The sequence below is a fragment of the Wasmannia auropunctata genome, unplaced genomic scaffold (genome assembly GCF_000956235.1).
Source record: "Wasmannia auropunctata unplaced genomic scaffold, wasmannia.A_1.0 LD336000.1, whole genome shotgun sequence".
NCBI classification, from domain to species: Eukaryota; Metazoa; Arthropoda; class Insecta; order Hymenoptera; family Formicidae; genus Wasmannia; species Wasmannia auropunctata.
In genome coordinates, this window is record NW_012026890.1 from 4,160,656 (window position 1) to 4,171,357 (window position 10,702).

General features: G+C 37.8%; 3 protein-coding genes across 11 annotated transcripts in view; 2 read left to right on the top strand and 1 right to left on the bottom strand.

Annotated features, from left to right (window-relative positions):
• Positions 1 to 1,878: 1,878 nt before the first annotated feature.
• On the top strand, positions 1,879 to 2,767 carry LOC105453395 (COMM domain-containing protein 7-like). 2 transcript variants are annotated; one of them, XM_011695323.1, is made up of 2 exons: positions 1,879 to 2,134; positions 2,568 to 2,767. In XM_011695323.1, the coding sequence occupies exons 1-2, from the start codon at positions 2,125 to 2,127 to the stop codon at positions 2,741 to 2,743; spliced, it is 186 nt and encodes a 61-aa protein (XP_011693625.1). In that variant the 5' UTR covers positions 1,879 to 2,124; the 3' UTR covers positions 2,744 to 2,767. The 2 variants fall into 2 exon arrangements, with proteins under 2 accessions (XP_011693625.1, XP_011693624.1); XM_011695322.1 differs by having other exon boundaries at positions 1,886 to 2,173.
• A 129-nt stretch (positions 2,768 to 2,896) lies between these two features.
• On the bottom strand, positions 2,897 to 9,534 carry LOC105453401 (dual serine/threonine and tyrosine protein kinase-like). Of its 8 annotated transcripts, none has more exons than XM_011695340.1 (5): positions 8,583 to 9,337; positions 7,926 to 8,099; positions 5,404 to 7,839; positions 4,765 to 5,100; positions 2,897 to 3,944 (listed from the first exon to the last, which is right to left on the bottom strand). In XM_011695340.1, the coding sequence occupies exons 2-5, from the start codon at positions 8,047 to 8,049 to the stop codon at positions 3,916 to 3,918; spliced, it is 2,925 nt and encodes a 974-aa protein (XP_011693642.1). In that variant the 5' UTR covers positions 8,050 to 8,099; positions 8,583 to 9,337; the 3' UTR covers positions 2,897 to 3,915. The 8 variants fall into 8 exon arrangements, with proteins under 8 accessions (XP_011693642.1, XP_011693643.1, XP_011693644.1 ...); XM_011695341.1 differs by having other exon boundaries at positions 4,861 to 5,100; positions 8,583 to 9,333; XM_011695342.1 differs by having other exon boundaries at positions 4,957 to 5,100; positions 8,583 to 9,329.
• Positions 8,732 to 10,702, top strand: part of LOC105453396 (cyclin-dependent kinase 4-like) — a 144,067-nt gene continuing 142,096 nt past the window's right edge. Inside the window, exon 1 of the mRNA XM_011695326.1 lies at positions 8,732 to 8,788. The gene's annotated coding sequence lies outside the window, so the exon portion shown is untranslated. The remainder of the gene's footprint in view (positions 8,789 to 10,702) is intronic.

Below are 10,702 nucleotides of genomic sequence, written 5' to 3' on the forward strand. Positions count from 1 at the left end.
GAGATCTTTATGTAATAGATTTAATTAATCTTAAATAGTAATTAAAAATATATAAATTTCAATTTATCAGACATTTACCAATTCTTATTTCTGCTGAGATTAAATTTATCAGTCTTACTTCAATGATTTTGTACTTTCGGAAGATATATCAAATTTGTATAATTACCTACAATTAATTTATGGATTTATGGATTTATTTTTTTATTTTATTTACTGATGGCAACGGAAAATTTATCCTGCGTAAATCTGTCCGATAGAAATCTTATTTACCAGCTATCGTATAAATCGAAAAACGTACTATCGACTTTAAAAAAAATTGAACACAAATAAATATGAATACATAAATAAAAATAATCAAATCATTACCATTTTAATTTAATTATAAATAAATTTAAATTAAAAGTAATTAGGCTTCTGTGAATAAATAGAGAAATAATTAAATAATGTCATTGCTGACACGAATGTTGTAATATGTATAATGATTTTTATTGTTACATTTTTATTGTTATCCATCCATACGCAAACTGCGCGTCGCATTTTTGTCGGTCTTGAAACACAGTTCTTTACATGAAACCGGAATCTAATGCAACGAAATTAAATTGATGAGCAATTTAATACTTTTGATGCTAACAAACATATTCATATAATTGAAAATAGTTACAGATGTTTGTTACCATCAAAAGTATTAAATTGTTCATCAATTTAATTTCGTTACATTACATTCCGGCTTTATGTAAAGACTGGGTTTTAAAATCAATAAAAACGCGTAATTTGCGTGTGGCTGTGAATATTGTAACAATAAAAATTATTAAACACACCAACATCCGGCTTGGCTCGCACATATTGGCATTATTTAATAATTTTGGTTTAATTAGAAATATTAACTAAAATATAGTTAATATTTATTATAAATATTAACTATATTTTAACCATAACGATTTTTCGTGCGCGAAAAAAAATTATTTTTCGCGCGAGTACGTACGGGGACAGAAATGTCTATAGCTATCTGAATTTGCAGTGTGTGTGTGTGTGTGTGTGTGTGCGCGTGTGTGTGTGTGTGTGTGTGTGTGTGCGCGCGCGTGCGTATGTGTGTGTGTGTGTGTGTGTGTGTGTGTGTGCGCGCGCGTGCGTATGTGTGTGTGTGTGTGTGTGTGTGTGTGCGCGCGCGCGCGCGCGCGCATAATATAAGCTGATATCTCAACAAATTGATAATTAGGCATTTCTGTTCCCGTGGTACATATAATAAATATAGATATTTAAATTAATTTTACTCACCATCAATGGCAGCAATGTATCGCAGTTTGTTCCACTCAAACTTCGCCTTGTTAGAGATGCGCCGCGTCAACTCCATCGAGGATCGAGGAAACGGGCACTTGATCACACGTACATACGCGTATGTATGTATAGACACTGCCGAACAAACTTCGAAAGTCGATCGCGCGCGCTTTACTTTCGAAGGAACGCAAAAATCGCGAGTTCGCAAACTTCGCGTTACGCGAAAACGCGAGATAGAATTCACTTTTGCTTCACGACGAGGTCCGCGCGCATGATTGCATGCATTCGCCGCGCGACTGTTTACAACGTGTGCCCACGTACGTTGACGGATTGTTCATGTAGACGCAGTGGACGCGAGCATCCAGTACCTCAGTATTGCAGGCGAGTCCTTCAGCGAAAAATTCCTTGACTCGTTAAAGCATTTCACACGGATAAAATTCGCGATTTATCGCGAAGCGTACGCGCTCCGAACCGACGCGCTGTGTTTAGAACCGACGCGCTTAAAAACTGTCATGGCGATCGGGCGAGCGCACGCGCGCCGCGTACCGTTCGCCGTTTCAACTGAATAGTCGGACGTAGTATTACCTGCACAGTATAGCTGTGGTATTACCAGCAATCTCTTTGATTGCCAGAGAGGCTGCTAGAAGAGACTCCAGCGAGTGTTCCATAGACTATCTAGAGTGCGCTGATTGTGAGTGCGTCTCCATAGGCCATGCGTCTGTCTGCCGTTCCCCCCTAACCCTCCTTTTATGACGGTATGTTGACAATCGTTCATCGTTGTCCAGCTGAGATATAGATGCTTGTGGTTCCGACTTTTAAATATTTATCATTACACATGAAATTTTGAAGATGGAGAAAGGTATCAGCAAAATACTTGACATATCGTGGAGATTTGGAGGTGAGATAATAGTTTTGATGTTGTATAAACTGAAACTATTATCGATGTTTATCATATATTTGTAGGTTATTTATATATCACTCTTAAACTCTGAACACCTAGTGTGTGTGTGGGATACAAATTTTATTAAATACCTAAATTTTTCTTATACATTAGAAGATTTGTTAAAAATAAGAAACAAGAATATTCTATTTCTCAATTATATTATTAATATATAAATTGTATACATTTTAAATATTACGTTTGATAGTAATAGATAATAATAATAAACAAGATATGTGATATAATTTAACACAAACTGTACAAATATTTTTTTCCAAATTGTATTCTTACAATAGTTTATGTATTCTCGTAATGATATCAAACATTAATATTATTTTTCAATTCTTTTTAGTGACAGCAGCAAGTAACGATTCCGACAATGTTGCAAAGTCATTTCTACAACTTAAGTTATGTCTTGAGGATGAAGGTAAAGTCAAGAATATATTTACTGAGATGACAATAGGCCAATTTTACAAATTTCTACATGATTTGGAAAAGGCAAAATGTAATCTTGATTTGTTGCTGTAAACGAATACATGGATATTAAGATAATATTACATGTAGATGTTGCCTATATTAAGATATGTTATATTTACAACTCAAGCAATTGTTTTTGAAAACATTTTGTTTATATATTTTTTCTTGTGATCTACATTATTTAAAATAAAAATATATTCACTATCTTAAGAATAAAAAATTTATCTCTAGTAGGTTTATCTCTAGTAAGACAATAATACTTTAAATAACATTCTTTAGATAACATTTGTCAACATCATAACATAGGTTTTTGATCATTAATTTAAAACTTATGGCTCTGGGATCTATAATCAAATAGGAAATTATAATATTAAGTCACACAAGAAACTAAAAAAACATTCGGATTTTTCACTTATTAATTTTAATTTGCATAGGATGCTTTATGCTTAAATGAACGAAACTGCGACTTTGAAGCAGGAACAGAAAAAAATTTATAAAGCAAAATTAAATTAATAATTTTAATTTCCTATTCTGACGTTAATATTATGTAAAGTTCAATCCAATTTTATTCCTTATGATATTTTCTTCCACTTTCATCTGTTTCATAGTTGCAGTTTGGTCCCATTTTTATGTAAGTGTTTAATATATATTTTATATACATTTCAAGATTATACATGTTCGGTAAGTAATTAAATACAATAAATAATTAAGTAAAAGAGCTTCAAGAATCTTTACAAAAAGAATTGGTCATTCAGCATCTGCACTAGATTTTATTATTATTGTTCCAACATCGAATTTTGCAAAACGATTTCTTTTTGAAAATGGTGTAAAAATATGGTTAGTCATGGAGCACATCACAGACATTATGTAATATGTAATAAATAATGCTCAGCTAAGTATCTAATGTTCATAAACATATCTTTTTTAAAACATAGACAATTATGTTTTCTATATATATGTAATATTATAAACTGCTTTATAAATATTCGATTAAAATTAATCGATGGAACGGAATTAAAAAGCTAAATAACTAATAACTCGTACCTTAAGAGATTGCTATTCCTTTTTTAAAAAAATATATACAAACTTTATACATTTATGTCGCTTTTTGATCAAATTGTTCTGTGCATGATCTTCACATCTTCACACTCATCGAGTAATTAAAAATGTATATGATTATTATTCTCTTGAAACAATTGTCTTATCAATATCCATCCAAATTTTCATGCAGGTTCGGTTGCGAAGACTATATCTGAAAGCAATATAAAATAAATTTTTTATAATTAGATACAGAGATAGATCTCTATTCGCGAAGTAATGAGTGTACGTATTATCTGCAGATATGTATAAGTATAGGTGCGATAGGTTTTATAAGAGAGAAAATGAGTATGTGTCAACAGCAAATACAAAAGTGTGAAATTTTATTTATTCTTCAACAATATTATATACATTCATGGTTGGCCGTATTTCCCAGTTTAACAAAATCATGCAGTCATCACAATTAGGAATATTAAGAAGTAATTTAACAAAATACTATATAGCAATAAATATGTTTTCATATAAAAAAAGAACCAAAAAAATTCAACATATCTCGTTAACTAGGAATAAAAATATTTATATTATCAAATGCTTATATACATTATTTACTATAAAACCTACAACAATTTTCATAACGAGAACTATATAAAATATTTAAAGTATAATGTGTTGAATATTTATTGTTGATATACTATTTGGAATGACTTCGGCCCAATTATATTTGATTCTCCTACACATACTTATGTACCTACTACGTGATTTTATAAAAGTTAAAAAGAAACGTGTTATAGTCTAAAAAGAAAATGAAATAACTAAAGATCTAGACATAAAGTTCGTCACTTTAATACTGTGCTATAAAATACTACTAAGGTTATCATCGAATGTGAAAATGAGAATGATGAGCCGTATATCAATCGCATTCCAAGCAATAAATATATCAATAAGCTATCTGTAACAGAGTAACAGTACGACACATTCGGTCCCCCGTGGCATTTAAAATTCTCGCATTTGAACGAACATGTTAGAGTAGATACCCGTTTGGAAAAATTTGGTCTTGTGAAAAGGTCTTGCGACAGGATTGACAGTTCTAAAAGCCTTGCGTCTAGGAGGAAGCGGACTGAATACAGCACCTCTTTGGTTATTAGGCTCTGCTAATGCTAGCGCAGGATTTATTTGTTTGAATGAAGAACCCTCTTGTAGCAGTGCGCCTAGTTGCAAGGACTTGCCTCTTTCTGCTTTATCCTGAATAGATTCTAACACCGGTTGAATTGCACCGAGCAACGGTCGTTTGGACGGTTCTGCAGACCAACATTGTTCCATTAACGTCCAGCACTCCTCGTCAAAATGTGGTAGTCTCTCAGGCCTAAGACCTAATGTGAATACGTCCGGTTAATGCCTTCCTTTATGTAATGTACGTGATAGAGACAGAGATAAGTAAAAATAATTTGAATTGTAGAATGTGTCATCAGCTAAGAATAACGATACATTTTTGCTGTTACTGAATTAACAAGAGATTTGTATATATATATTATAAAAATTTTAATGTGTTTTTTGTTAATTGTAAAATCGAAATAATGTGAAATGTACGATAAATTAATCTTTTCTCTCTTTAGCAAACAATAAATATACGTTTATAATATTGGCTCAACCCCTTCATGTAATGAGGTATTTACCCTTTCGTACGCTTGTCCACAATTGCTCCTTGTTATGAAATTGCTCAAATGCGTATGGTAATCGAACCTTCCCAGCACATATGTACCAAAACAAGATGCCGAAGGCATAGACATCGACGCTGCTGTCGTAATGGCCAGACAGAAGTTCCGGTGCCATGTGAATCGGCGTTCCCACGATACTGCCCGACATCATAGCTTCGGTAATACAAAATCCGAGATCGGTTAGTTTAGCCCTGTTTTCCATGTCGAGTAAGACGTTCTTCAATTTGATATCACGATGAACCAGGCCTTGCGAATGGAGATAGCGTATTCCTTCCAGCACGTCTATTGCTATTTGTATACGTTCCAGCCACGAAAGGCCGGCGTGTATGCCACAGTACAAATCGCGACTTAACCGGTCGGTGATTAAAAGAACTGCGGTGCCCAATCCGAATCCTCCGCCGTACGATTGATCGACAACAGACCCGCGAAGCTTCACTATCCTCTTGTGGTCCGGTATCGACCTGGTATAGTAAACCTCCATTGCGAGATCGTTCCAATGTCTCTCGTCCGGCGGAACGACGGATTTTATGGCGCACGGTCCCGGCGCTCCGCCCCAGCCATCGCAAGCAAACACCACACCGTACTGTCCTCTACCAATCTCCTTGCCGTACTGAGGAATGCCGAAGCGAATCGTGTCCATCATCGACGTTGACTCCAACGCGAGTTTAGCTAGCTTGGGCGCGTGGTACTTTCGTATAGCCACCCTCTGCTCCTCGGTTCTCTCTAACTTCCCCGAGTAATAGTTTTCTAGAGACTTCAAGGCGGTCTGGAAGGCATCGTGCGACGATCTCAGTTTGTCTCTGAACTGCGTGGAAATTGTCTTCGCCAATCTCGCTGCCGACAGGGAATTCAAGATGTCGACAGTAACCTTCCTTCTCCAAGCCGCGTCCAGAATCGGAGTGGGTGTCCATGGCAGCGGTAAAGATTTGAAGAGCTGTCTCAATCTTTCCAAGAACGAATGCACCAAGGACGGTGACGAATTATGCAATTCCACGTTGTACGCCGCGGAGAGTATTTGCTTTAGGGCATCGCTAGCTAGTAGGCCGCTATCATGTTCGTAGGTTTTCTCGAGACTTATTAAGCAACGTTGAAGAGTTCCGATGAAAGTCTCTCGAAGGCAGTTAACCGAGTTTACGAGCTCCTTTGCGACCTTCTCGCCCAAGCGGCTCAGCACAAATCGTTGAACTTCCGACGTCGCAACGCGAACCGTGACCGTCCACTCCGTTTGTTCACTGTCGTCGAAAGGAACGACCTGATACTGGGAAACATCACCGGCAGATCCTAATATATCGTCTTTCATCTCCTGAATAATACATTGTATCAATTCAGTTAATTCCACCTGCTGCTCATTAACAACCTTCATTAGACTAGCGTAAAGTTCGTTTTCCTTTTGTTGGGCGTATTGTATCCTCCTAGGAGTGATCTGTATCTTTCGTGCCATGTCAAACGCACTTAAAATAAATTTACGTAGACTGCTCGTGTGTATTTCATTCAAATAAGTGCTTGCGTTAATCAGATAGCTTTGCAAGCAGGCACGCGTGAAGTGTAAGACGCGGTCCGTTTTTTTGCATGAATCCACCAGATCGCTCGAATTATTAACGTACTGCTCGCCGACGAGCCATGTTAATTGATGAACTTCCACAGACTCTTCCATCCCGAGGAATCCCAAGCTGCTCAACTGATCTAGCCACGTTAGACCGAGTGAATTCATTTTGTCAATATTAATACTATCATCACTCTTCGACTCCTTAGATACGCTCGGCACTTCAATTCGATTTTGCAGACTGTGCTGCTCAGACTCAGTCAATTCCGCATCTGTGCCATCCAACAGAACATTAGCTAACGACGATATGAATAAAATTGGATTGTACGGATAAGTCTCCTTCAAATCTCTCAGTTCTTCCAAATTTTCCTCAGTCAACGGCTGCTCCCCGAGAGCATAAAGAAATACGGGTAAAATCTTCAGTGAACCTTTAGCGAGAACTTTTACTACGCCAGTGTTGGGGACAACAAATATTTGAACACCTTCTTTCAGTATTGCTTGATCTAACTTCACCTCCAGCACTGTAGGACAATTGATATCCTCGTTTAACGACTTCTCCAGATCCTCGAGCGGAAGGGTGCTCCATGATTTTTCGTTTGCTTGTAACGTCTCGACTACTTCGTATTCTAAACCTAACGTAAGACTGACATGATTCGTATGGCCATAAGTAATCTTGACCCATCTCCATGAATTGTTGGACAGTGGCAAAATGTCGATAGAGAGCAAGTTGTTGACCAGCGAGGCTTTGGCTTTATTGTCTTGCCCAAAAATAACTATTGCTGGGGAATTATCAAGAATGTGGGTCACTCTGTCCAAGGTCAACGGTGGCAGTAATTCCTCGATAATATTCTCTACAAGAAATATCATGTATAAATAAACTTACAACCAGCGGCATAATATACTTGCCAATTTAAGTGAATAAACGTGAATAATTTACCTCCAGGGAAAAAATTTTCAAGCTTTATGACTTCTAATGTACGTTGTGTCTCCTCAAGTATGTGACGTAGCTGATTCCTGTTTCGTTGATACCTCTTGAATTCTTGTGGTAAATTGCTTACCATTTTTCTCACGTTATTTTAGTCATGTATACATTCCACAAAATGGTCATAACCTATCAACATTATTGTACCGTTAATGAAATCATCTTTGGCAATACATATTTGTGTAAATTCGGACTCAAAACTTCAAAAAAAAATATTACGAAAAGCATGCTAGATTCTACATAAATCACTTGTATATCTCAAGTTCTGAATGACATGTAATAGGTTATAGCGACACGAATTTATCATTCTCGTCAACACGCACATATATATCTATGGAGCTACGAGAGACGATGTAAACAACGTTCTGAATCACGTCCGAGAATAGTGCTCGCGTTTATGAGACCAACTAAAAATCCCGGAGTTTTATCGAACGGGGATTTCTCCCGGCAACGAGCTGTCATCATCGCTCCGTGCTCCGCGCTCGTCCCGACCGCGGGACTCGGGGAATTCGGGGATGTCGAGGTTATTGCGAGCATTGTTTTTCCGCATGATAGAGACCGGCGCGCTTAGCTCGCCGGCGGCGCTTAGCTTACCAGCGGCGCTTAGCTTACCAGCGTAGGATCTCTCGCGCCTCGCGATCACACTGGTCACAGCCATACGAGCGCGAGGGGAAGATCGCCAGGTTCGCCAGGTCATCCGAGGGCAGACAATAGCTCACGCGCCGGACGATAGCTCACGCGAGGCCGCCGCGTACCGCGTATCGAGACGTACATCGTCGACGCATACTGCCGAGACTGCCGAGAGTGCCGACCGCCAAGTGAGTATCACTCGATCAGTGTTTTGACTGACTGCCCTGACCGGAGCGCGGCCGCTTCGAGAGAGGACGAATATGCGTCGCCGTCGGCGTGACGCCGTTGCGCTCTTGACCACTCTTGGCAAAGAAAGCGCGAGAAGCTGCGCTGCGCGTGCTATAAGGCGCGCACCATTTAAGCTTTATTTATTTACACGCGCGCGCGCGCGCGCACGCGCAACCCACCCGCACACGATTTATCTCATGGGAATCGACGCACGCTGATATAAAAGCTTTATCAAATTAGGATGATATTTCTTCCAAAGGGGGGGATAGTCACGTCACGTGTCATCGGTCGCCGTCAGACTAGCTGAAATCTCAGCCAGCATTTCGTGACTCATAATTATAATAAAGCATCACGCAATGGATATAATCTATTTAGTAAGTAATTAAAAATCGATTTTTTTTTAGAGAATTATCTGGAACGCGTTTCGTTATTCGGCCTGATTAATTAATTTTGTAATTGATTCTCCGTTCCTTCGCCGGTTTTACACCGCGTATATTATATGTTTCAATTGCATTTCGATCAGCGACTACAAATTGTGATTTTTAGATGTTTATTGAATCTTATATAGGCGTAAAGATATAAACACATATATACACATAAATTAATGTACGTATATAATTCACGACTTACGATACGCGTTATCTATTCGATGACTGCTCTCCGGCACAACTTCTCGGTGCGTCGCGATGCGGAAACTTATTAACACACGTACGTTATACGAACTTAATTACTCGATCTCTCGATCCCTCTTTATCGTCCAATTGCCCCGAATATTCTTATCCGATTTAGTTTGCCACGATCGTCACCATTTAAATATTCATTTAGAGATATGAATTGCTAAACACGTATTACGCGGATGTGTTAATAGACCTTCGTTTCAGTGGGACAAGACAATGCACTGTCTCGTTAATTAATGCACGCGTATAAGCGTCACTCGTCGCGATTAAGGATAAGTACGTAAACCAAGAAAAGAGAATGTAAACAAGGCTCCCTCATTCGCACAGATAATGCCACGCGGCAACGACGTACTTTATACTTTTTAGGAACCGAGCCCTCTATAGCCTTTCATGCGATAATCTTCCTGCTCTATTAATCTCCCCTATATATATTGTCTCAAATCGACCAATAAAAGTCATAATCTGCAAGTATAAAAGGTAAAAATGTAGGAAAGTTATAAGTCAACACACAAATCCACTATACAGCTTGTATGTAAAAGTCGTTCTCTCTTTCTGTATCTTTCTCTTCTCTCTCTCTTTCTCCTCCCCTTTCTCTTTCTTAGTGACTTTGATCAAAGTTCTCTCTTTCTCCTCCCCTTTCTCTTTCTTAGTGACTTTGGTCAAAGTTCTCTCTTTCTCCTCCCCATTCTCTTAGTGATTTTGATTAAAGTTTGATTAACTTAATTATAATAAATCGGCGATTAATACAATCGGCAGAATTGCTTGTATACAGATAGTTGCAGCGAAATTTTTAGCTTCATAATTTATCATCTTTAATCTAATCTCTCTTTTCTCGCGTCAAACCATGTCAACTTATTTAAAAAATTCTCCAGATAACCGCGAGTCTGTCGAAGACAAATGTTTGCTGCAAATTTTATTAGAATATTAACCTTCTGTCGGCAATGTAAAAAATATATGTTTCCAATCTTGATTCTCATTGTCAGAATTCAGATTAGCTTCTAGAAAGAACGCATTTATATTGGGAGCATGTTCATTTTATATAAAAAAAACAATCGAGGATATGTGAATAAAGCTACATAGCCGTGCATAAGAAACAAATCGCGAACCGGACGTTTCATATTCGCAAATCTCCGAGCTTCGCAATCACGCTTTTGCACGACAGCAATATTAATAGAATCTGTTTGATGAAAATATTTT